Genomic DNA, 27,251 nt, shown 5'->3' on the forward strand with positions numbered 1-27,251 from the left:
CTGGTGCTCAGAATTGATGGCGTTAAGTAGTCTACAGTTCTACACACATGCGCACACACACACACACACACACACACACACACACTCCTTTCTTTATGACATAGTAGTCCTATACTAGGTATTTAGTGTTGTGGTAAAATGTAAATGTACGTAGAATGCCCTGTTAGTGGAGGAGGCCCTTGGCCTGGCTTTAAAGCGCATGTGATGTGGCATTTTAAGGCCACTTGGCATATGTTAACACCTGAATAGAATCATGAGACGGAGTGGTGGTTGAGAGAGAAAATGGTAACATGGTGGAGGGCAAAATGGGAGACCTGAAAGTCTCTGATTATATAGGCAGGTGCCACTGTATCAGGGGGCTTCAACTTTTTTGATTTGTTCTGAGGCATAGAAAGACTTATTAAGGTTAAATACTGCTTTGTTTGTTTGTTTATTGATATATGTATGTTTAGCCTGTGTATAAATGTATGCAGTGTGTGTATACCTTGTATGCACAGAGGCCAGAAGAGGGTATTTGATCCCCTGAAACAGGAGCTATGGTTGTGAGCTGCCATGTGGCCCCGGGAGCCCAACTCTAGCCTTTGCAAGAGTGACAACAGCTCTTAACTTCTGAGCCACATCTTTCCAGCCCTAAGATACATTTTTTTTTCTGTGATAAAATACTATGACCAAAGGTAAGTTATGGAGGAGTTTATTCTGGCTGAGTTCCAGGGGGCTAGATGTCCATAGTGGCTGGGAAGGAAGCATGGAGAGAACACTGGGAAGCTAGTTGATCACATATTCCCAGACGGGAAACAGAGGGCAAGCAGGAAGTGGGATGAGGCTTTAGCCCTCCAAGCCCTCTCTCTAGCAGTGCTTCCACCCTGAGGAGCTGTACCCTCCCCTGATGCCACCCCACCAACTGGGGCAAGTGTTCAGATACGAGAGCCTTTGGGAACATTCTTAGTCAAGCCACACGTGTCTTTTTGTTTACTGTTTGTGCCGTAAAGCATGGTCAGAGATGGGTAATTCTGGAAACAGGGACACAAGCGAGGAAACATGTTCTAGTTGACTGTAGCTTGTCTTCTCACTTGTGGACTTTACTGTCACACATTTTAAAAGTCGGACTGATTCAAGTAGTTATCTGTCTTACACTCTCTTAGGTTTTTGTTTCTTTGGGACAGTGTCTTACTGTGTAATGGTGGTTGGCCTGAACTAGCTTCTTGTGTAGACAAGGCTGGCCTGGAACTCACAGATAGCCTCCTGCCTCTGCCTCCTGAGTGTGGGACTAACCTTGTGTCCCCATGGCCAGCTCTGTGCTGCCTGTCTTCATCTACATGGTGAACAGTTGTTTCCTCACCTTTCTTACCTGGCTGGCCCTTGCTCTGCAATGCTGCCTCCATCCTGTCACCTGTACGCAGGCAGGCAAGCTCTGTGACTGTTCTATCCCTACTTCACCTTTTAATTACTGGACCTCTACGATAAGTGTAAAACATTTGTTTTAAGCACATTTACCATGTACATTGAAACCAGCAATTCTTTAGATGGATAATATAAATTTTATTGTGAATTGTACATACTTAATTTTTTTAAAGAAAAATTGTCTAGTGTGGGAGGTTTTTTTGAGACATAATTCATGCTTATTAAAACTCATGCTTTTTGTACTGGCTGGTTTTATGTGTCAACTTGACACAGACTGGAATTATCACAAAGAAAGGAGCTTCAGTTGGGGAAGTGCTTCCATGAGATCCAACTGTGGGGCATTTTCTCAATTAGTGATCAAGAGGGGAGGGCCCCTTGTGGATGGTGCCATCCCTGGGCTGGTACTCTTGGGTTCTATGAGAGAGCAGGCTGAGCAAGCCAGGGGAAGCAAGCCAGTAAGGAACATCCCTCCATGGCCTCTGCATCAGCTCCTGCTTTCTGACTTGCTTGAATTCCAGCCCTGACTTCCTTTGGTGATGAACAGCAATGTGGAAGTGTAAGCTCAATAAACCCTTTCCTCCTCCACTTGCTTCGTGGTCATGATGTTTGTGCAGGAATAGAAACCCTGACTAAGACACTTTTTAAATTTTAATTAATTTTTATTTTAGACAGGTCTCATTGTAGAGCTGTAATTAGCCTAGAACTTGCTTTGTAGACCAGGCTGGCTTTGAAATCACAGAGCTCTTCCTATTCTCTCTAGTCTCTCTCAGACATCTTCTAAAGCATGCAGTGTCACGCCTGGCCACAAATTCTCTTTCAAAGTGTATAGTGTGTGTATCGGGGGCACTTTTAGTATATTTACAGTTTGTACAACCATCATTTCTGTATCCAGAGCATCACTTAAGAGGCCCCAATTCCCATTACATTTAAAATAAAAACATAGGAAAAAAATCTCTTTCAAAATCCGAGGCCTTGTGCTGTGGTCCAGCCACCTGAGGCTGAGCAGGAGGGAAAGCTGTGCTCGGGTCAGGGATCCTGGGGACTTCACTAACTGCGCGTGGTTTGCACCTTTGAAAAGCGAGTAAAGCCGCGTGAAAACAGAAAGTGACTGCCTCGCAGGGATCTGCTCTCCCCCATCCTGGGTGAGCTCCAGTAGCCAGGGTTGGCAGAGGACTATTGCTTCAGCCATCCTCCCAACCCAGCTGTTACTTTTGTTAATTTTTAAAAATTTATTATATGTACACCATTGTTCTTTTCAGACACACCAGAAGAGGGCACCAGATCCCATTACAGATGGTTGTGAGCTACCGTGTGGTTGTGGGGTATCGAACTCAGGACCTCTGGAAGAGCAGTCGGTGCTCTTAACCACAAACCATCTCTCCAGCCCCCTATTTTTGTTAATTTTTAATTGTTTTTTTTTTTTAAAGATTTATTTTTTGTTTGGTTTGTTTTGGTTTGGTTTTGGATTTGGTTTTTTTTGAGATAGGGTTTCTCTGTATAGCCCTGGCTGTCCTGGAACTCACTCTGTAGACCAGGCAGGCCTCGAACTCAGAAATCCGCCTTCCTCTGCCTCCCAAGTGCTGGGATTAAAGGCGTGCGCCACCACCGCCTGGCTCAAAGATTTATTTATTTATTATATGTGAGTACACTGTAGCTGTCTTCAGACACCCCAGAAGAGGGCGTCAGATCTCATTATTACAGATGATTGTGAGCCACCAGGTGGTTGCTGAGATTTGAATTCAGGATCTTGGGAAGAGCAGTCAGTGCCCTTAACCGCTGAGCCATCTCTCCAGCCCCCAATTGTTTATTTTTTAATCAAGTGGGTTTTCCACTTAAACCCAGAAATTAGTCATCAGCTTAGTTTTTTTTTTTTTTTTTTTGGAAAGGCTACCTTGGAAAGTACCTTTAGTGAAGATCCACAGATAAGGTTACTAATACAGAACATTAGGTCTCGTAGGAAAAGGCTGCGGTGCCTTTGTGGGATAATACCTTTTTGTTACTGACTGCTGGAAAGCCATTCAGGGAAAGTTTTCTCTAAGTCATAGCCTTTAATTTTCATTTAGCCTCAGCCAAAATGATAGGCGCGTGTTCATTCGTCCCTCCTTCCCTCCGTCTCTCTCGATCTCGCTCTCTCTGTCTCTGTCTCTGTTCTTCCCTCCCCTTCCTCCCTCCCTCCCTTCCTCCGTTTTCCCCCCATCCCCCATCCTCCCCCCCCCCCCCCCAAGCTGTAGCTCTGGCAGTCCTGGAACTCACTCTGTAGAGAGATCCACCTACCTCTTCCCAAGTGCTGGGATAAAAGTCTGTGCCACTAAATCTGGCTTGGTAAAAGTTCCTTTCAAACCATAAACTTTGATATCTCAAAATGTCTTTTAAAAAGCCACAGGAAAACTTAAAAAAATTGTAAAGTGTCTGGAGAGATAGTGCTATTATATAATGGTCTGAATGTGTGTTTGCAGTACCTCCAGTTTCACACTTTGAGAGAAAATACTCAAGTTGTAATCAGAAATTAGATACTTCTACTTAGAGTTTTGTATATGTATATATAAAATGTCACTGAAAGCAGTACATTTTGTTTGTTGGCAAAATAGTAAATCTTGTAATCTAGTGTTTGCTCCCTTGAGGCAGGATGATCGACAGACAAATAGAACAGCCACTGCCACTTGAAAATTTGTTTGTAGCTACTCACAAAAAATTTTCAAGGAGGATCTATTTTGTTTGAAAGATTGGTCTTACTATTGAAGTTACTGTGCCAAATTCCGGTATTGCCTTTCATCTCTGGGAAATAGATGAGATGCTTATCAATTCTAGCTGCTTTTTGTGAAGGTAAACATTATTATTCATTTCCTTCTTGGTGCTGCGGAGGTGTGGTCAGGTTCTTAGAACCCTGTGGGGCTTTGTTATTTTTTCTAAGAGCTCCATTTATAACTTTTTTTTCTTTTCTTTTTCTTTTCTTTCTTTCTTTCTTTCTTTCTTTCTTTCTTTCTTTCTTTCTTTCTTTCTTTCTTTCTTTCTTTCTTTCTTTCTTTTTTTTTTTTTTTGATTTGGTTTTTCCAAGACAGGGTTTCTCTGTGTAGCCCTGGCTGTCCTGGAACTCACTCTGTAGATCAGGCTGGCTTCGAACTCAGAAATCCGCCTGCTTCTGCCTCCCAGAGTGCTGGGACTATAGGTGTGCGCCACCACCGCCCCGCTAACTTCAACATTTGTAATTTAGAGTTTAGGATTCATAGTGATCAATCATATCTATACAGAGATTGAGCACAGAACCCCAAAAGGATGGCAGCTCTGTGTACTTCAAAGACTTTACACTGTGATTTTAAAGGTGACTGTCTATTCTTTCAAGGTTAAATGTCTTTTTAGTTGCTTTTTATTTTTGCCATAGTGGTGGCCAAACAATAAAATTGTCTGGTTTTTGAGGATTAGCATAGTAGGCTCATTTCCATAAACTGCAAACATTCTGTTCTTGTTGCTATGAAAAGACATTAGGACTAGATTTATCATAAACGTGGAGGAATGCTCCGTGAAATGGTTCATATGAAGAAGCATCTTGAATCTTTGTTTTTCTTGATAAAATACAGGGCCTGTTCTGGACAGTGTAGAGACTGTGTTATAGTCAGATATAATATGGTTATTTCACATATACTGGGTTATATTTGTGGGGCAGTTCTGATATTCTTGCTGATTCCATTGACTGACCATGGAAACTGTTTTTAGTTTCAGTTCTGTAGTACTAATAACAGGGCTTTAAGTAGATGTGTTTATATAATGGTTTTTAAATAATGCTTTGGTTATATTAACATCTCTCTGTAAGCTTTCTATGCCATCTCAGAGGACTTAAAATTTAGGGAACTTGGGGGGCAGGAAAGACGGCTCAGCGGGTAAGAGCACTGACTGCTCTTGCAGAGGTCCTGAGTTGAATTTCCAACAACCACATGATGGCTCACAAGCATGTGTAAAGACATCCTATGCCCCCTTCTGGTGTGTCTGAAGACAGCTACAGTGTACTCATATACATAAATAAATAATTCTTTAAAAATAAACGTTAAATTTTTTTTTTTAATTCCTTTGGTTAGACTAAAAGGAATCTCAGTGATGGAAAGGTAAGCAGCTGTTAATCAATCCATGGAAAGGCCTTCAACAACTTTTTAAAAATTTCTTTTTAGGTTTATTTATTTTATATGTATGAATGTTTTGTCTACATATATGTATGTGCACCATGTATGTGCGTGGTGCCCAAGGAGGTCAGAAGAGGGTTGTAGGATCAAGCACCATATGGATGCTGGGAACCTAACTCTGCTGTGTAGAGAGGTCCCTGGTTCATTTACCAGCATCCACATGGCTCCACAATTGTCTTTCACTCTAGCTCCAGAGATCTGATGCCCTCTTCTGGCCTCTGAGCACTGCATGCATGTGGTACACAGGCACACATGCAAGCAAAGCATTCATATACATAAAATAAAATTAATTAGGGCTGGGGAGAAAGGTCAGTGGCTAATAGTATGTATCACTCTTCAGAGGACCTGAGTTTGATTCTCGGGACACACATTAGGCAGCTTACAATTGCCTGGACCTCCAGTTCCAGGGGATCCTTTGGCCTCCTCAAGCACCCCTAACATACACACACACACACACACACACACACACACACACAAAATTAAAAAATAAATATTTAAAAAGTGTTAAATAAATATTTTTCTGTTGTGTATGAATGTTTGTCTGCATCTGTGTCTGCACACCGCATGTGTATCAGGCACTAGGAATCCAGTCAGGATCCTCTGGAAAAGTAGCCAGCACTCTTAGCCACCGAGTCATTTCACCAGACCCCAAAATAAACAAAACAAATTTTAAGAAAACAAAATTCACATAAACAGATAGTTCAGCGTTCATTCTCAGAGGCATGAACAGGAGCAGGAGTTTCTCAGACTAACTCAGCTTCAGTAGCTTTCTTTGGAGTCACTGTCTGAGCTCAGGGGTGGGTAGCGTTAAGAGGAAGAGAGGTGTTTAAAGGGCTCACTGCATGTAGGAGCTGACATTAGTTGGGGTGCAGAGGTGTGGCATGAGAACTACAATCCTAGTGTTCCCCTGCTAGAGCAGAGAGCCGTCAGAGTAGCCAAGGAAGGGTAGACCTTGCCTGGAGGGACCGTCACCCTATTCAGACCTTTTCTAGATAGTGGGAAGCCTTAAGAAAGGCCTTAGTTGTGATCAGTAGAAGGACTTTTGAAGTACAATCAAATATAAAGAGAAGATGTTGACATTGAACTAAACGAGTATGTATGTGATCTAGCATGTAAGTCTGTAAGGTAGAGTCCAGCAAATGTACGCTCTACCAAAGAAGATTGTTCATTCTGTTGATTCATTAGTTGTCTTAACTATGCATTTAAATTGGTAATGCTTAATGTTTAGTTGGTATTTTTATCTTAAAGCTGTTCATTTAAAATACATACTATGGTTACTTTCTTTTTCTGCCTGTCTGTGGTTTGACTTAAGAATCTGATCCTCTTCCTTTCTGGTTCTTTCTTTGTATTTTTTTCTCCTCCTTTTGTGAGACAAGGTCTCACTGTGTAGCTCTGGCTACCTTGGATTTTGCTATGTAGACCAAGCTGTCCTGGAACTCAGAGGGATCCACCTGCCTCTGCACCCTGAGTGCTGAGATTAAAGGTGTGACCTACCATCCCTGGCTTGGTATACTTTTTAAAATTGTTGCTCTTCCCATAAATAAATTGGGAGAAAAATAAGAGTTTACAACTTTAGTTGATAATTTTTAGCTTTCTTTCCTCTCCCTGTGCCCCCATCCTTTCTCTTTCCTTCTTTTTCCTTCCTTTCCCCCCCCTTTTCCTTACTGCTCTAAAACTTTATGAATAGCTGCAACAGAAATTTAAAAAGCATTCATCAAGGCTATCTTTAATGGGAGTGCATGTATGTTTGTGTGCATGTGTGTGTTTATTCATTATATGTGCATGTGAAGGCACAGAGGTCAACAATTAGTGGCATCTTCAATGGCCCTCCCTCAAAAAGAAAAGAAAAGAAAAAAAAAGAAACAGGGTGTCCCATAGAGCGTGGGGCTCATCTACTTGGCTGGGTTTGGGGCCAGCGAGACCTCGGCGTTTGTCTTCCCTAGTGTCCGCCTGTACTCAGCCTCTTACATGGGTCTTGGGCCTCACACTTGGCTCTCATGTGTCCAGCAAGCCCTTTACTGACTGCGCTATCTTTCCGGCACCTTGCCATCTTTCAAAAATACTGTATTTATCTATGTAAAAGCACAGATTACATTAGGTCCCTTAGTAGAGTACTTAGCATACACAAAGCACAGGTTTGATACCCAGCTCAGTATAAAATTAGGGTGTGGTGGGAGGCAGGAGGATTGGAAGTCTGTGGTTTTTCTTCACTTCAGAGCATGTTCGAGATCAGCTTGAGCTGTATAAGTCCCAATCTCAAAGGAAAACCTAGGTGAAGTGATGTGATTAGTCTCCCACCGGACTGTGTGTGTGCAGTTTGTGAGTGCTTTCTTTCTTGTTGTTTTTTTGCTTTTTAATTCACATATTTAGGAATTGGGAAATAAAATTATTCTTTAAGAGCAGATGTTGAGCAAAGCGTGTATTTGAAAATGTCACTGTGGGAATATGGTCTTGGCGTTTCATTTGAAAAGTGTGGATAATAGTATTTTTATAGAGAAATATTTGGGGAAGGACTTAAATAATGTAACGAATATAAAACATTTAGGGCAATATTGATTGATGTATAGTAAACTGCTAAACGTTAACTATTGGTGGTATTAATCATTTCTTTGTTGTTACTGTTGAGATGAGGTTTCTCTGTCTAATAGCCCTGGGTGTCCTGGACTCCCTTCGTAGACCAGGCTGGCCTCAAACTCAAAGATCAACTTGCCTCTGCCTCCCAAGTGCTGGGATTAAAGGCATGTGCCACCACGCCCAACTGATACTATTTTTTAAACTTTAAAAACATTTACTTTATATGTCTAAATGTTTTGCCTGCATGTACATATGCAGAGTACCTGTGTGCCTGCATGTGCATGTGCAGAGTATCCGTGTGCCTGTATGTACATGTGCAGAGTACCTGTGTGCCTGCATATGCATGTGCAGAGTACCTGTGTGCCTGCATGTGCATGTGCAGAGTACCTGTGTGCCTGCATGTGCATGTGCAGAGTACCTGTGTGCCTGCATGTGCATGTGCAGAGTACCTGTGTGCCTGCATGTGCATGTGCAGAGTACCTGTGTGCCTGCATGTGCATGTGCAGAGTACCTGTGTGCCTGCATGTGCATGTGCAGAGTACCTGTGTGCCTGAATGTGCACGTGCAGAGTACCTGTGTGCCTCCTGCATGTGCATGTGCAGAGTACCTGTGTGCCTGCATATGCATGTGCAGAGTACCTGTGTGCCTGCATGTACATATGCAGAGTACCTGTGTGCCTGCGTGTACATATGCAGATTATCTGTGTGCCTGCATGTGCATATGCAGAGTACCTGTGTGCCTGCATGTGCATATGCAGATTATCTGTGTGCCTGCATGTGCATATGCAGAGTACCTGTGTGCCTGCATGTGCATATGCAGAGTACCTGTGTGCCTGCATATGCATGTGCAGAGTACCTGTGTGCCTGCATGTACATATGTAGAGTACCTGTGTGCCTGCATGTGCATATGCAGAGTACCTGTGTGCCTGCATGTGCATGTGCAGAGTACCTGTGTGCCTGCATGTGCATATGCAGAGTACTTGTGTGCCTCCTGCATGTGCATATGCAGAGTACCTGTGTGCCTGCATGTGCATGTGCAGAGTACTTGTGTGCCTGGTGCATATGCAGATTACCTGTGTGCCTGCATGTGCATGTGCAGAGTACCTGTGTGCCTGCATGTGCATGTGCAGAGTACCTGTGTGCCTGGTGCACATGCAGATTACCTGTGTGCCTGCATGTGCATGTGCAGAGTACCTGTGTGCCTGCATGTGCATATGCAGAGTACCTGTGTGCCTGCATGTGCATGTGCAGAGTACTTGTGTGCCTCCTGCATGTGCATATGCAGAGTACCTGAGTTCCTGGTGCATATGCAGAGTACCTGTGTGCCTGCATGTGCATGTGCAGAGTACTTGTGTGCCTGGTGCATATGCAGATTACCTGTGTGCCTGCATGTGCATGTGCAGAGTACCTGTGTGCCTGCATGTGCATGTGCAGAGTACCTGTGTGCCTGGTGCATATGCAGATTACCTGTGTGCCTGCATGTGCATGTGCAGAGTACCTGTGTGCCTGCATGTGCATGTGCAGAGTACCTGTGTGCCTGATGCACATGCAGATTACCTTGTGCCTGCATGTGCATGTGCAGAGTACCTGTGTGCCTGCATGTGCATATGCAGAGTACCTGAATTCCTGGTGCATATGCAGATTACCTGTGTGCCTGCATGTGCATGTGCAGAGTACCTGTGTGCCTGCATGTGCATGTGCAGAGTACCTGTGTGCCGCCATGTGCATGTGCAGAGTACCTGTGTGCCTGCATGTGCATGTGCAGAGTACCTGTGTGCCTGGGGCCCACAGAGGTCAGAAGAAGCCACTGGATCCCCACAACTAGAGTTACGGATGGTCAGTTAGGAGTCACCATGTGAGTCCTCTGCATACAGCAACAAGTGCTCTAAACCAATGAACCATCTCTCCAGCCCTGATATTATTAAATATTTATGTCAGTATATTATTATGTATAGTAGTTAAAAATTAGGGTTTATTTGTTTGCATATATATATATATATATATACACACACACACACACACACACACACATACATGTGTATACAGAGTCACACAAACACTTAGAGTGTTGATCAAACCCATGGTTTTGTACATACCAGGTTAGTACTCTACCACTAGGATACAGCCCCATCACAGGTGTACTGTCCTTATCTGGGTTTTATTTAGGACACAAAGATGTCAGAATTTTAAGTTATTTATACAGGGGATTTTAATGCAGAGGATGAGAAACTCCCTCAGTCCCCAGCCTGCCTTTCATGGTTTCAGTGCTTCCTCCCCTCATATGGTTTCTTCCTCAAATGTCTCTTTTAACAGCAGTGGCAATACAGTGTGATTCTTGGTCCCCTTCTGTTTCACACTGCTTACTTCTTTTGTATACAGTATTGTACCAAATAATAATAACGAGGTACTGAAGGCTAACTGCACCAGGCACTGTTCTAAGTGTTGTGTGTGGATTAAAAGTTAAGTTTTCCTGCAACCCGAGTAAGGTTTTCTAGAACACAGGTTCTAGAAAAGGGAACTAAAGATAAACGAAACTAAAGGCTTAAGGAGATGGGGAAAGCAGTCTAAATTCAGAGGCCCCGAGCTGGCCTGCTGGCTGGGCAGTGAGCTCAGCCTTGTGTCAATGCATACAGACTGGGCCCTCTTGTGACGTGCTAATCCTGGTGTCAGTCCATATGCCTGCTGTGGGCAGGCTGCTGCCTGGCTCGTCCGTGCATAAAAACCACTATAGAATAATATCCTGGATACATGCTTTTAACCTCAGCACTAGGGAGGCAGAGACAGGTGGATTTCAGTGACTTACGTCCAGCCAGACCTACATAGTGTTACCCTGTCTTACCAAAATAAAACAGTACTGGCGCAGGACTGCCAGGATGGCTCAGCAGAAAGGTACTGATCACCAGCTTGACGTGCGTTGGATCCGAGGGAGCCAGCTCCTCAAAGTTGTCCTCTGACCTTCCATGGGTACATATGAAATAAAAATGTAAAACTCAAATTGTTTTCTTAATTTTTCCTTTAGGAAGTTTAAAACTGTTAGAAAGGAAGGTTGTGTGTTGTGGCATCAGCCTTTAATTTCAGCACTCTGGATGCAGAAGCAAGTGGATCTCTGAGTTCAAGACTAGCTTGATCCACTTAATGTATTACAGGCCAACCAGGACTACACAGTGGGACCCCGCCTTGAATGGGGGGGGGGATGCAGATGAGAGGGAGGGGGAGGAGGAGGAATAATCTGCAGCCAGTTAAACTGAGCAGGTCCCTTTCTTGATGGGGCCTGGCAAACAGCAGTGTCCTTGAGAGCATGTTTGTTGCCTGAATGGGCTGCCCTAGGGGATCCTAGGGACAGTTTCCTGGCAGCTGTTCCTGTGTGTCTGATCTCAGTGCTGTCATTAAACTAAGCTCCAGACAGGTACATGTGATGCCTTTGGGGGAGCCCCAGAGCACAATGGCCAGGTCATCGTGTCCATCCACACCAAACTGCAGAATTAGGAACATGTGATTAAGGCCCTGGGTAGAAGTTAGTTCCCTGACTGTGGGGTCAAATATAAACCCACTCATGGTGTCTTTTTTTTTTTTTTTTCTTAAAGATTTATTCATTATTTGTCACTGTAGCTGTCTTCAGACACTCCAGAAGAGGGCATCAGATCTCATTATAGATGGTTGTGAGCCACCATGTGATTGCTGGGATTTGAACTCAGGACCTTCAGAAGAGCAGTCATTGCTCTTAACTGCTGAGCCATATCTCTAGTCTCTCTTGGTATCTTTTACAAGTGACAGACCCTATACTCCTCAGTCGTCTACTGTGCTGTCTATACCCCACCAAATCATGTTTAGTAATACATCTCGGGGCTGGAGAGATGGCTCTGTGGGTAAGAGCACCGACTGCTCTTCCAAAGGTCATGAGTTCAAATCCCAGCACCCACATGGTGGCTCATAACCATCCGTAAAGAGATCTGATGCCCTCTTCTGGTGCATCTGAAGACAGCTACAGTGTACTTACATATAATAAATAAATCTTTAAAAAAAAAAAAAAAAAAAGTAATACATCTCATATCTAGTCTGCCTTTCCTGAGGATAAAGAATCCTCATGTAAGTTAGTGTTATTATACTTCTGAAAGTTACTAGCTGCAGCTGGAGAGATAGAGGAGGTATATAGCATGCATAAGGCCTTATGCTCGACCCCAGGACCAAAAACAAAATAACAAACCAAAAAGATTGTATCTCCTAGAGATGACAAGCTGCAACCACAACAACACAGCAATATGACTGCCTGAACAAGACCTAAACAATGACAGTACTGACAGATATGTTAACAGGAAGGGAATAGGCTAGGGCTGACTCAGAGAAGGAGAATTATTCTCTCCCAGAGATGAATACTTATTTGGTTATCTAATGCAAAAACAACAACAACAAACCAAACAAAATAAAACAAAAACAAAACCTTGAAATTATGTACATGAAAGCAGCACAGTGGACTCAAAAATTGTCTGTCTGTCTGCCTATGCATCCATCTATCATCTGTCTGTTACCTATCTGTCCATCCATACATGCATATATGTATACTTAGAGGTTTAGAGATCAGGAGAAAACTTGGTGGGGTCAGTTTTTCCCTTCATCTTTTTGTGGATTCTGGGGGTCAAGCTAAGGCTGTCAGGCATGCAGAGCTAGCACCTTTACTGCCTGAGCCATCTCATAGGCTCCATGTGTCATTTCTTTCTTAGATGTGTCTTCTTCACCTTGGAAAGAATATTTCAGAGCTTTTGCTGTTCTGGCTTATCACATTCTGAGGCACGTAATCATGGGTGTCCATCTCACTGTGGTCAGTATTTGCTGATAACTTGTTTAAAGAGGTAGCTGTTACGTCTCTCTGGTGATTTGAATAAGATTTCAAGCATCCCCCGCCCCCCCAATAAGTCTTGCCCATTTAAATTTTTGCTCCTTGATTGTTGGAACTGTTTGGGAATGACAAGGGTGTATGGCCTTATGAAGGAGGCTTGTCACTGTGGTTGGGCTCTGAGTTTTCAAAAGTCTCCAAGCTACTCTTTCTGCCTGCTGCTTGTGGATCTAGTTAGGTCTCAACTGTTCCTGTCGCCATGCCTTTGCTCCACTGTAATGGACTCTACCCTATGAGCCATCCAACCAGTTAATTGACTTTTTTTTAAAAAATAAGTTGTCTTGGTTGTGTGTTTGTCAAATAATAGAAAAGTAACTAAGATAATCTCCATTATATATTTCTGATTTCTATTTTTATTTAAAAAGTAATCTAGGGTGACTTTTAAACTGTTGTTTCAGTTGAAAAACCTTTAGTGAGCCCCTTATGTCTTAGAGTAGTATGAAACTGTTCCTAGTCATGGTGGCACATGCCTGGAGTCCTAGCATTTGGGAGGCTGAGGGCCACATGCACATATGAATTGGAGACAAGCCTGTATGTACAACAATGTGAAGTTCATTTCTCTCAAGCACATAAAACAAACCTAGAACTAGTTCTTGAGATAAAGCGCTTTGTTAGCTGTGCTTTGAAAATATGTTCTCTTTGCTTGTAATGTGAAAATCTCTTTGCTTCTTAGTGATTTTTGTTTTGTTGTGTTTTTGTTTGTTTGTTTTCTGGGACAGAGCTTCTTTGTGTATAGCTCTAGCTGTTCTGGACTCCCTTTGGAGAAAGAGCACGCTGGCCTTGAACTCCAGTGCAGTGGGGCTGGAGAGTTGGCTCATTGGTTAAGAACACTAGTTGCTTCTCAGAGGACCCAGGTTCGGTTCTCAGCACCCACATGGTACTTGGCAACTTTTTATAGCCCCAGAGTGTGCCAAGAATAGTCATGGCACATTTGAAACACCAAAGAGAAGCCAGCAACAGGGAGTCTTGGTAGCTGCCGGGGGCTTGGCGTTGTTACTGTTCAGTGTGGACGTAATACTAAAGGAAGCAACAACAAAACTATGGCAGGTATGGAGAAGCATCCTTTAATCCCAGCACTTGGGAGGCAGAGGCAGGTAGGTCTTTGTGAGTTGGAGGCCAGCCTGGTCCATATAATGAGTTTGAGACCAGCCAAGACTGTATAGTGAGACTTGTCTACAAAACCAACGAAACCACACAAAAACACTAAGCAGAATAAAGTACCGTCGTCTCTTTCCCAATGAACCATGATGTATAGATAGAAGCCAGAATCTTGTGCATACTAGACAAATAAGAGGTGTACGAGGTGAGCCACATCCACAGCCTTCAGCAAGACATTTCGGAGGGTCTTCAGTGATGATTGTAGCAGTTAGTTCATTTTCCTGGTTGTGTTAAAGGATTTCGAGGGGAATAAGTTGAATGTTTGGAGTTTCTTTTTAGAGGTGACTCTTAAGAAAAATGCTCTAAGGAAAAATAGACTATGAAGAAGCAGAAGGAGGTGAGGAGGTGTCTGTCACTTTTGTTGTCCCTGTGACCACATGCCTGACATGCAATAACTCAGGGGAAGGAAGGTTTATTGTGACTTGTAGTTTGAAAGGGGGTACATTTGTTATGGTGGAGAAGGGAAAGGGGGAACAGCTTCTATTCATGGTGGGGAGAGCAGGCAGCAGCTGCTATTACACGCTTCCAATAGGGAGTAGAGGGAGAGGGAAGTGGGGAGGACTAGGGGAAGGCCAGGGGAGTGCTGGGAGGATGGGTGGGAGGGAGAGAGAGAAGAGATTAGATGAGATGAGACAGTCATCCTCCCCAAGATGTCTTTCTCATTCTAAAAATCACACAACATATCAAAACAAGGCCACCTGGAGAGAGCCAAGGATTTAAACACATGATTATGGTGGTGTGGGGGGTGCAGTTTCACGTGAACCATGATGGCAGCTGTGGAGCAAGAACTGGGGGACCATCAAGAGGACATGCAGTGACGTGACAATTGGAGTTACATATGTTGGAAATAAAACTCATGGTGCCCCATGATCCCCAGGCTTCTTGCTTGGACAGCTAGCACATGTGGTTTCTTTTGGAAGGACACATTTAGATAGACTAAAAACTGAGTGTCAGATGTGGGCATATGGGCATTTAGATTCCAGGTGGAGTATCTGGGGAGTGAGACGTCTCCACAGTAGGAACATCGGCGGCACATGCATTCAGGAAGGCGCCTTGGGAGAGGAGCCGGGCTTTGCATTTCATCTGGCGACTAAGAACACATCACATGTAGAGTTAAGGAAGTGTAATGTGATAGTGAATCCACGATTTGAAGCTGCTTGGCTCTGTGGATGCTCAGAAAAATTGGTTCATGCACATGCAGTTTGGACTGAGAGAGGAAGAGGTCATAGAAACCTAGGAGAGCTGGAGGAGATTTGCTGTATTATGAAGCTGTACTGTCTCTAAGTTTGCAGTTAGACTTATAGAAGTCTGATTTCAAGAACTGTTTTCTATCTGCCATGAAGAAAGACGTTAGATGTAAGACATATCTCGATAGCAAGATGTGGTGGCCATTGCCCTTAATCTTAGCATTTGGGAAGCTGAGGCGGGAACACTGGCAGGAGTTAAGTCCAGGTCTTCCCTGGGATATATTCAAAACAAAACAAAAGAACTATCTAGAAAATCAATTATCATAGTGTAGGATAAGGTGCTGAGGGCTGCTTTTGAAATTAGTATAGAAATCAAAGACTAAATCAGATTTTAAAAGGAGAAACCTTTGCCAGGTGTGGTGATGCACACCTTTAATTTTAGCACTTGGGAGGCAGAGGCAGTTGGATATCTGAGATCGAGGCTGTTTAGCAAGTTCCAGGCTAGTCTCAGAAACAAAATGTCACAAAATAAGAAGAAACTGTAGGCTTTGTTCAAACTAGTTTTATGACTTGAGAGAATATGAGTCTGTGCTTTGTAATCCGGAAGCTATGAAAAGGGTGGAGCCCTGACAAAGAAGATGAAGCAGCAAGCAGGGTTAGGGAACGGCCTGCTTCAGTTCCGAGGGCCTCACTCCTGAGGTTAGAGTATGGCTGTCCTCATGTCACCAGCCTCTATGGCAAAGAATACAAAGTTAGCAATCAGAACATTTAGTCTTCAAACTCACACTGACTAGCTTGTGGCCCTGGGAAAATCTACATCTCCAGTATTCCGTTTAGTTAGCTAACAGGGAAGCTAAAGCACATCTGCTTGGCAGCCTTCCAGCGTTGTTTAGTACATCAAAGACGGATGCACACCAGGGTCTGGAGGGATGACTGAGAGGTCAGCACTTACTGTTCTTCAGGGGACCCATCGGACAGCTCACAAACCCTGCAGTTTCAGTTCCAGGGTATCTCCTTGGGCACTTGAATCACATGTATACACACATGGTGCACACACTCACACACACAGTTTTTAAAAATGCTTACAGTACTAGAAATGTAGCTCAGGAGTATTGTGAATGTTTAGCGTGCACAAGGCCTTGGGTGTGACCCCTCTCACCCTCAGTATGATACAAATCTCTTGTCACTGCAGTTCCCCAGGTAATTACAGGGCGGCTATGGCACTTCTCTCAGTTCAGCTAAAGCAGAATTATTTGTAGTTAGGGCTAGAGAAGGGAAAATAGGGAAAATGTCAAAATTCTTAACTTTTGATTAATGAAAAGTATAGAAACTTGAGTCTAAATACATATATCTGAAAACTTGGTAGACTAATTTGGGAGACTTTTTCAAGTTTGTACCATGACAGTGATTACAGCTAAAAATGCAGCCTGCATCTTATTGAATGTGACTGTTTAACATACCTTTAGGTGGAAGTATCCATGAAGAGCTTTTATTTTTATCCATGTGGTGCTCTATGTGTGGTAACAGAATTAGAAGTCACCCTTTTATAGATTGCTTTTTTGTTACTGTGATGACTAAAAGCAACTTGGCACGGGAGGGGAGGGTTTGTTTCATCCTTCTCTGAGGAAAGTTGAGCAGGAATACAGAGGCAGGAACCCTAGAGGAGTGCTGCTTTTGGGGCTTGCTCCTCATTTCTGCACAGCTAGCTTTCTTAAGTAGTGCTGGACCAGCACAACATACAACTGCCCAGAGTGGGCTGGGCCTGCTGTATCAGTTGCCAATCAGTCAAGAAAATGTCTACAGACATGCCCACAGGCCAGTCTGATTGAGCAGTCCCCCAGTGAGCCTCAGATAACTGGTGTGTCCAGGTTAACAGCTAGCTAGGAGAGTCCTCTATGTCTGTTGCTGTGAGCTATATGTTTTTGTCAAGGATCAAATTTCAGAAATGTTTCTGTCTTGCTCGTACCCTGCCGCTTCTCAGCACTGTCAGTGAATGCGTGCACTAGCTGGGGGCGCAGATTCTGGAGTCAGCTGAGCTGAAGCTGAACTGTCAGTTGACAGAGTTGTGTTTACTCGTCTTAATTCTCGCCTCTACTTCTCCATCTGTTACAAGTGATGATGTCTGGGGACAGGCTAGAGAGAGGATTTCATGGTGAACTCTGTATAAACATTAGAGTTAGTCATTACAGTAGTTGCTAATTTGACAGTTGTCCAGGAATAAAGCACTTGAACAAAAAGAACAAATCCTCTAGAAACTGACAGCTTGGAGGAGGAGATGGGCTTTAGATGTATGGGAGCCTGCGTTCAGTCAGGGGCTGACCTTTGCATCGGTGGAGAGCATTTCTGGGATTAGATCTTGTTGTCCTACATGGTTTTTGGTTTTGTTTTGTTTGGTTTTGTTTTTTGTTTTGTTTTGTTTTTTGTTTTTCAAGACAGGGTTTCTCTGTGTAGCCCTACCTGTCCTGGAACTCACTCTGTAGACTAGGCTGGCCTCGAACTCAGTAATCCGCCTGCCTCTGCCTCCCAAGTGCTGGAATTACAGTGTGCACCACCATGTCCGGCTTTGGTTTTGTTTTTTTAATTTTAATTTTTAGATGTTCTTTCATAACTCTGGTTGGCCTGGCACTCACTGTGTAGATCAGGCGTGCCTTGAACTCACAGAGATCTGCCTGCTTCTGCTTCCCCAAGTACTGAAGTTAAAGATGTATGGTAACATTTGCTACTTATTAATGTGTTAGCAATTTTAAAATGTCTCAGGTTATTTGTTTGCTCACAGTAGAACAAACAACAGCTGTATGAGCGGATAGATATGGCTCAAAAAGTATATTGTTAGGTTTTGTTTTCCTCTCTGATTTGCAGTTTTGAGCTTGGTAAGTACTAGATACTACTTAAACCCGAGATAGTAGACACTGCTAATCATAGAATTGAACTAGTCTGTGTGCCTCAAAAGCCTTCACAATATTCCAGATATCTAAAATCAGCTTATCAGAGTTAATATAGTAATAAAACTTGTTTGTTCTGGAGATGAGAATATGAAAGTATTATATGAACTATTCATTAATGTTTTATCTTGGATGTGAACTTGCCCAAGCTCTGACAAGACAAAGTGGTCTTACTGTAGATGTGTGTCTACATTAGACATTGTTACCTAGTGCGGGCATGTTCAGATACTTGTAGTATATTGCATAATTGTTTAATAAATAAATACAGCAATGAACTGCAGTGATCTAGCAAAGGACTCACTGGGATGTAGTCTTAAAATACTCATGCTTTAACCCTGTCCATACAGACTTTATTAACTGGAATCTTAAGAGTAAAATACCAGCATGTGCATTTAAAAATGATTCTGTCATGAGCTGGAGAGATGGCTCAGTGGCTAAGAGCACCAACTGCTCTTCCTGAAGGTCCTGAGTTCAAATCCCAGCAACCACATGGTAGCTCACAACCATCTGTAATGAGATCTGACTCCTTCTTCTGGAGTGTCTGAAGACAGCTACAGTATACTTATATATAATAATAAATAAATCTTTAAAAAAATGATTCTGCCATATATGCCACTTTAAAAACTACTAGATAATGGCTCAGAGTATAGAAATTTAGACAGCTTTACACACTAGCAATATAATTATATAAATTAATAGAATATGTCCAATAGAACAGTTTTGTAGCTAGATAAAAAGTTTTTAAATCGGCCCCATATGAATACATATATGCTCAGATTTATAGTTTTTTTTCCCCCTCTTTGAGACAGGGTCTCCTTATATATTGCTCAGTTTGGCCTCCAACTCAAGATTCATCTGTCTCCAGCACTGCAATCATGCAATGGCAGGCATCTGATAGTGTACCCTGCTGAAGGGAACATTCTTCAAGAGCATATATGGAGTAGTACATGCCTATAATCCCAGTTCTCAGGGGCAAAAGTAGGAGAATCATGACTGTGAGGACAGTTTAGGCCACAGGGTGGTACCCTGGCTCAAAAGTTGGTTTTTTTTTCTGGAGACATGTTAGTATACTAAAAACTTGTAAGCAGCTAATTGATTTATAGTACACACATGGTTGGATCTATTAAAGTGATGTTACCGTTTACTATATAACCATTTAAAGAATATAGTATAATGCCACAGGGGTGGCACATCTCTAATCCCAGCACTAGGGAGGCAGAGGCAGACAGATCTCTGTGAGTTCAAGGTCAGCATGATCCTCAAAGTGAGTTCCAGAACAGCCAGGGCTACACATAGAAACCCTATTTTAAAAAAAAAAAAAAAAAAAAGAGGGAGGAGGAGGGGGAATAAAGTATACCTGTATGAAAATTACATATACATGCTAAGGTTATTATGAAAGTAAGCAAGAGTTTTGCTGGGTGCAATGGTGTGTCTCTGTAATCTCAGTCCCTGGGAGGATGAGTCAGGAGGCTCCGCAGTTTAAGGACAGTGTGGGCTCCATAGTTAATGCTATTTGCTTTATGTCAGAATTATGTAGGTTTAACGTCTGAATATCTGAATGTGAAAATTAGGTATAAAGTACTTGTATAATCCTTGGTTGGCTTCTTGCCTATTAGAATTTTAATACTTTTTAATTCTCTTCAATTTTAGGCTCGATGAGAGAAAGGGAAAGTTAAGGATGCTGGAGCAGAACAATGGATTTCTCTTTCTCTTTCATGCAAGGGATCATGGGAAACACAATTCAGCAACCACCTCAACTCATTGACTCGGCCAACATCCGCCAGGAGGATGCCTTTGATAACAACAGTGACATTGTTGAAGATGGGGGCCCGACACCCTTCGAAGCTACTTTGCAACAAGGTTTTCAATATCCACCTACAACAGAAGACCTTCCTCCACTCACAAATGGCTACCCACCATCAATCAGCTTGTATGAAACTCAAACCAAATACCCGCCATATAATCAGTATCCCAATGGGTCAGCCAACGGTTTTGGTGCAGTTAGAAACTTTAGCCCTACTGACTATTACCATTCAGAAATCCCAAACACAAGACCACATGAAATTATGGAAAAACCTTCTCCTCCACAGCCACCTCCTCCTCCTCCTCCTTCTTCAGTACCACAAACTGTGATTCCAAAGAAGACAGGCTCACCCGAGATTAAACTAAAGATAACCAAAACTATCCAGAATGGCAGGGAATTGTTTGAGTCTTCCCTCTGTGGGGACCTTTTAAATGAAGTACAGGCCAGCGAGCACACAAGGTCAAAGCACGAAAGCAGAAGGGAAAAGAGGAAAAAGAGCAGCAAGCACGAGTCGTCACGGTCCGAAGAGCGCAAGCCACACAAGACCCCCAAGCTAGAGCCAGAGGGGCCCGATGTAAGTCGGACTCTGCGCAGTTTTGCAGTCTTCCATGTTGACTGGAAGTTGGAAATCTTTTTATGTTTTTCTTTTCAAATATGAATATTTCTAGTGAGTTCTTTGTTGCCATTGGCACGGTGCCTGGGGATACAATGAATAAATACTTGATGAGTAGACAACAGGCACTATTAGTGAGGAAGTATCTCTAAAGGTTTTGACACCAGGAATCTTGTTTCCCTTTCTCTCCTCCCACCTCCTTTGGGGTGCTTTCCAAGACGGGGTTTCTCTGTATAGCCCTGGCTGTCCTAGAACTCATTCTGTAAACCAGGCTGAGGCCCACCTCTTGAGAGGATCAATTATTTTTACTTGTTTATATCAAACTCTTGGTTTTGGAAGATGGAGACAAAAGGTAAAGGAAAAGGGGATTTTGTATCAGGCCAGATTTGCTGATAGAGCTCAGATCTAAGGTGGTTCCCAAGTGTTTGCTACTAACTAAGCAGAGGGAGGAGGTGTGTCTCCAGCCAGAGCGAGGGGCTTTCATCTTTAGTTGTAGCACTCAGGAAGCGGGGGCAAGTGCAAGCAGGTGGAAGGAGCTCAGCACATTCCAGACTAGCTTCTTCTGTGTAGCCAGTTTCAGGCCAGCCCGGGCTACACAGTGAGGTCCTGTCTCAGAAATAAAACGCAAGGCTTAATACACATTATTAAAACATGTTTAGCCAGGCGGTGGTGGCGCACTTGGCCTTTAAACCCAGCACTTGAGAGCCAGAGGCAGGCGGATTTCTGAGTTCGAGGCCAGCCTGGTCTACAGAGTGAGTTCCAGGACAGCCAGGGCTACACGGAAAAAATAACCATGTTGATTAGGTCCTCAAATGGAGTTTTTATCAAGCCCATGTATACTGGTGGATTTTTTTTTTTGGTTATTAATTTATTTTTTAGTTTTTTAATCCGAAGGCATGAGCCAGCATTCCCAGATCTGGTAGATTATTTTAATATCTGAGATTTGATTGTGAATTTCATGGCAATAAGATAATAATACTAAGAACGTAGTAGATCAGTTCTAACTTGAATGAAAAGTTTATGATATAAACTACAGTTGTTTCCTAGCTATACATTTAGGGAGAAACAAATGCTTATTTTGTGACATTTGTTTGCCTTTATATTTCATATATCTGAATAGGTTAATTTGTTGATTTTGGTTTAAAGAAAGATTACTTATTAATTGAACATTTTTTAGATAGCTGGATTCTATTATTTAGTATGACTCAAATGTGATTGATTACCCCCCTTGGGATAAAAGTTATAGTAAGTCTAGGTTATCATGAGTCCCACATGTGGTATTTCATGTATTTCTGTATTGTTTCTGTCATTTTCTTATTCATTTAACACATGTTGATTGAATATAAGGTCAGGCACTGTTCTAAAAATCGAAGGTGTGACTGTAAATGCAAAGCACAAGCTGTCTGCTCACAGGTGCTTGTGTTCTAGTGAGTGCGTGCATGCATGCATGTATGTGTGTCTGTCTGTGTGTATTTTGTCTGCATGTATGTCTGTGTACCACATGAGTATAGTGTCTGTGGAGACAGAAGAGGGCATTGGATCTTCTGGAACTGAAGTTACAAACAGTACTGAGCCACCACGTGAGTGCTGGGGATTGAACCCTGGTCCTTTGGAACAGGAACCAGTGCTTTTAACCACCAGGCTCTTTCTCAAGCCCCACCTTCCGTCTCTCTCTTTCTGTTTTTCTTTCTTTTAGTGTTTTCTTTTTCTTCTTCTTATAGCATCATACAATGAAATACTCTCTGAAATGCTGTTTTTTAAAATATTCAGTGTGTGTGTGTGTGTGTGTGTGTGTGTGTGTGTGTGTGTGTGTGCATGCGTGCGTGTGGCCGTCAGAGGATAACTTGGGGGAGAAGGTTCTCCTTATTTACTGTGCTGATCCCAGGAATTGAACGCTGGTTGTCAGGCTTGTCAGCAAGCGCCTTTATCTTCAAGCTGTTTCACCAGTCCCCTCTTGTGTTCTCATGTATGTTCGTGCATGTGCTTGTAAGTATCCATGGAGGCCAGAAGAGGGTCTTGGATCCCTGAGTTAGAGTTAGAGTGTGTTGTGAGCCACTTGTGGATGTTGGGAACTGATCTGGGTTCTCTGGGAGAGCAGCAAATGCTCTTAACTCCTGATCTATGTCTCCAACTGTGTCATGAGTTCTTAATGTCACCTAACAAATTCCCCACACAGAACTAGCTGCAATAGTGTCTCATACTGACTTTCTCTTGAGTAAATGAATGAGGATAGAAGCTAGTTGTGCATCCCAGACACACTCACTATAACATTTCTTTTACTCCAGCCTTGCACAGGGCAGGCACGTGCTGTGCCACTGAGCAACATTCCCAACCCCACTCTAATAACATTTCTTGTCTAGATGTTGTGAAGAAACATGAGTACATGTGGCTTTGGAGAGTCACAAAAATTCAATTGGCTTTTAGCTTAGTTTCTGAGAACTACTGTGCTGGCCTATGAATATTAGTAGTTTTGTTTTTTTGGAGAATATGATTTTGCTTATCTCTTTGAGAATTATTTAGCTAATGTTGTTAAGAGCTTACATTCTACCAGCATTTGCATGTTTTCCTTCCTTCCTTATGTATTCATGTATTTGTACTGTATGTGTGTTGATTCAAAGTTTCAGCTATTTGGAATGATATTGATAACGATGTAGGTGTAGATCTCTCTGAGATCCTGTTTTCTATTTGAGAGTGCAACTAGAAATGTAGCTATTAGTTCAGGGAGGAATTCTGCTTTTGTTATTATTATTATTATTTTCATATAATTAAAAAGGAAGAAGAAATTTTACTGTGATTTCTTCCTGGAAAATAGATCTTCCCATGTAGGATCAAGTGCAAATATTTAAAAGCAGTATGTACTCATAATCTCGTAAAATGAAGGTGAGTAAAACGTAAAGAGGAGCGAGCCACAGCGCTCTGATTGCACGGAGCTCTCCTCTTCCTCAGTGTCAGTGGGGTCGGGAAGTGCGGGCTGGCCTGTCCTTTCACGATTGCCGAGGAGGGCATTCCACACTCAGCAGCCATCTGATGGCATTCTCTAGATCCTTATTTTTCTTGATTCTGAGCATTTGACTTCATTAATTTTTTGAGACAGAGTCTCTCCCTGGTTGTTCTTTAACTCATTATGTAGATCAGGCTGGTCTACAGAAAGCTGGGTGCCAGAATATCTGGTTTTAAAAGATTTGTTTATTTTTATTTTATATGTGAGTATTTTGCCTACATATATGTCTGTACCATGTGCAAACAACACCCAAGAAATCCAGGAGAGGGTATTAGGTTGTCTGGAACTAGAGTTAAAGTACAGGTGTTTTGCCATCCTGTGGTTGCTGGGAACTGAACCCAGGTCCTCAGCAAGAGCAAAAGTGCCGTAAACTTCTCTCTAACCCTGCATTTAACTCTTATTGGCCATGTCTCCAGGAAAGCCTGTCGCTCTTCCCTTCCCTCAGACACCATCTGTCTGTGCATTCCAGACTGCTCTGTTCTCCAATGGCTGCAGCTCACCTTCCTCTTGGCCTTGAAGCTGGTATTGAGGCTTGCACGAGTGGGGTACAGCTTTTCCTACTTAGGTCTATGGTGCTGTTTTCATGTTGACTGGCTTCACTTTATGAGCCCAGAGATCTCTAAATGCCTGCTGGCTTTCTGTTTTATTTCCAGGTTAGCACATCTGTGACATGTGGCATTTTTGTATGGAATAAGGGAATTGAGAGTAAATCTTGGGCTTCTTTTCTCTTGCCACCTCTTTCCTTTGAGAGTGACTGAAGTTTTCAAATCTTTATAAGTGGTTTTGACATTGTATCAAAATAGCTTGCAAGAACTACCAACAGTTGACTCGGTGGGGTTCATATACACCTTTAACCCCAGTGCTTGGGAGGCAGAGGCAGGGGGATCTCTGTGAGTTTAAGGCCAGCCTGGTCCACAGAGTGAGTTCCAGGACAGCTAGGGCTACATAGAGAGTCCAAAATGAATAAGCAGACAAGCAAACCTTTTCCTTTATAGGAATTATTAATTTTATTTTTCAAGGCAGAGTCTCATTAGCCCCTCCTGGGTGGCCTGCTCTTGTATCCCAAGAAAATTTGCTTTTTACACAAAATGCAAATAATACAAAAGTATAGATTTTCTTTTATCATTTCCTTAATCTCATTGTCAAAGCAGATAATTATTATTATATGTTTGTCTTATGTTGTATCAAGTCTTTTCAAGGTACACATTTTTTGTTGTTTTGTTTTTTTAATCAAAGTTTGAAGATATTAATAGATTGCAATTACTCTGAAATAATACTATAATCGCCATCTCTCTGGTTAAATTTGTTATTTTTATATTTTTTGTGTTTCAGTAGGATTAATTCCTGGAATATAATTGTTGAATTAAAGAGTAAACATATTTTAGACTTTCAATAGCTAGTTCCGGATTGCCTTCTAGAAATTCTTTGTTTTCTTTGAGCTTGTAGGAGATGGGCCCAGTGTCTCACACACGCTCGGGCCAGCACTCTGCTGTAACTGTATCACCTCGCCTGCCTGTAAAAGTCCTGTTTATCAGTATTAGTGTGTGTGTGTGGTAGTTCTGTACTTCTTTCCTCACCTCCATGTTTTTCTTTTAAGAGAAACATTTTGTTACTCTGGCTGGCCTCAGTCTAAGCTATCCTCCTGCTGTAGCTTTCAAGTGTCTGGTGTTACAAGTCCATGGCACTGGACCCAACTTAGGCATTGACTTTTGAAATGATCAGTTTGTTTGCTTGTGCTGTGGTTTGTATGTGTACGCCTGGGTGCATGAGTGGGAGTTGGGAAGTCTCTCCTCCTTCCACAGTGTGGTCTCGGCATGCGCCTAGGCTGGTGGCAGGGGCTTTTACCATCCCGCTAGCCACAAGTTCACTATTTCAAAAAGTATTTATTTAGTTAACTTTTTATGTGTATTAGTGTTTTGCCTGCATGTATGTCTGTGCACCATGCGCATGCCTTGTGCTTCACATGCATATATGCGCACATATACATACAAACACATACATATTGCCTGTATATTTAATCAGTTTTATTTTTGTATATCTGTATCTTAAGGAAGACTTATTAATGTATTTAATTACACTTATGTGTGTTTGTGTCTATCTGGGCATGTGCACAGAGGTCAGAGGCCTTGGAGCTGGAGTTAGCGCCATTGCCAGCCTCCAGGTGTGGGTGTGGAACCTGGACCCTAGGAGGGCAGCTGCTCTTCCTTGCTGAGCCAGCTCCAGCTCAGCTACATTGTCTTCTGGTGTGGTTTTTTAGAAGAAGTAGGACTGGTTTGCATATCTTCGCACTTAACAGTTTTTCTTCTCAGTGCCTTTTCAGAAACAATGTTAGAAAATTTCCTGGACAAAAATCTGAAAATTTAAGGCTCTCCATACACATTACCAAAGTACTTTCCAGAAAAATTCCAGGTTATAGCTTATGAGCTATTTCAGTGTTCTGTTTTTCCTTCAGTCTGATTTAAAAAAAAAAAAAAAAGAAAAAAAAAGAAAATGTCTGAGGAGATCTCATTGAGTAAAGGTGCTTTCTGAGGAAGCCTGGTTACCTGTGTTCAATGCCTGGAACCTACATAAAGGTGGGAGGAGAGAAAGGGCTCCCTCATTGTCCTCTGACCTCTGCACACACATCAGACAGAGTATCAGGCGCGGGCAGGTGGGAGAAGAAATAAAGTTTTAAGAAAGGAAAAAGCCAGTTGCTTAGAACAATGCTGTTTATTTAGGTGATAAAGTAAGCAATGAGTTGTAACTGCAGTGTGGAGTGGACAGGCGTTAGCCCGCAGCGCCATGCTCAATAAAGCATCTTCCTGTCAGTCTTCGATGCTTAGTTTCCTGTCGTAGGAGTACTGCCTCTTTATTCTGTCCTGTACATTTTTCTGCCTAGAGACCAAATGAGAGGGTGGACACTGCACCAGAAAAGCCAAGAGAAGAGCCAGTGCTCAAAGAGGCCGTCCCGGTGAGTGGCTTGTTGAATGCTGTGACCAGGTACGGTGTCGGGAGGTGATGGGGCTGGAGAGATGGCTTAGTGATTGTGAGCACTGGTTGCTCTTCTAGAGGACCCGGGCTCAGTTCCCAGCACTCGGGTGCTGGCTCCAGTTCCAGGGGATCCAACATTCTTCTGACCTCTGGAGGCATTGGACACACATATGCAGGAAAAATATTTATGCACTTGGAGTGAAATCTTCCAAGAACAAAAAGAGGCGACAGTGGCGGCAGATTCTTAGTGGTCCTCCATTACCACTCCATGCCCATCTGTGTGCCAGAGAGTGCGCTGAAAAACCCTTGGCCCTTTTAGGACTAGGTGTTTCCTATGAATGATTGTCCTTTTAAAACCACGATCCTTTGTTTTTACTGAGCTCCCAGGATGCCTTATTGGCAACAAAAACCAGTGGTCCTGCTTTCAGTATTGAGATTGGCCTTACTATTTTTTGTTTGTTTGTTTGTTTGTTTGTTTGTTTGTTTGTTTTTCAAGACAGGGTTTCTCAGTGTAGCCCTGGCTGTCCTGGAACTCACTC

At 42.7% G+C, this 27,251-nt stretch overlaps 1 protein-coding gene, 1 long non-coding RNA gene and 1 pseudogene across 6 annotated transcripts in view; 2 read left to right on the plus strand and 1 right to left on the minus strand.

Moving 5' to 3' along the window:
- The window catches only part of Nsd3 (nuclear receptor binding SET domain protein 3), a 111,416-nt gene that overhangs the window by 18,670 nt on the left and 65,495 nt on the right, over positions 1 to 27,251 (plus strand). For all 5 annotated transcript variants that reach the window (XM_052162761.1, XM_052162760.1, XM_052162762.1 and 2 more), the window contains exons 2-3: positions 19,975 to 20,702; positions 26,621 to 26,692. In XM_052162761.1, the coding sequence (XP_052018721.1) occupies positions 20,019 to 20,702; positions 26,621 to 26,692 (756 nt within the window). In that variant the 5' untranslated portion in view covers positions 19,975 to 20,018. The remainder of the gene's footprint in view (positions 1 to 19,974; positions 20,703 to 26,620; positions 26,693 to 27,251) is intronic.
- On the minus strand, positions 8,496 to 9,958 carry LOC127668909 (uncharacterized). Its single transcript, XR_007974236.1, has 3 exons — positions 9,614 to 9,958; positions 9,220 to 9,281; positions 8,496 to 8,689 (listed from the first exon to the last, which is right to left on the minus strand). It is a non-coding gene; the product is annotated as an uncharacterized LOC127668909 (long non-coding RNA).
- LOC127669070 (uncharacterized) lies at positions 11,376 to 11,491 on the plus strand (annotated as a pseudogene).

The sequence above is a fragment of the Apodemus sylvaticus genome, chromosome 18, assembly GCF_947179515.1.
Source record: "Apodemus sylvaticus chromosome 18, mApoSyl1.1, whole genome shotgun sequence".
Classification (NCBI taxonomy): Eukaryota; Metazoa; Chordata; class Mammalia; order Rodentia; family Muridae; genus Apodemus; species Apodemus sylvaticus.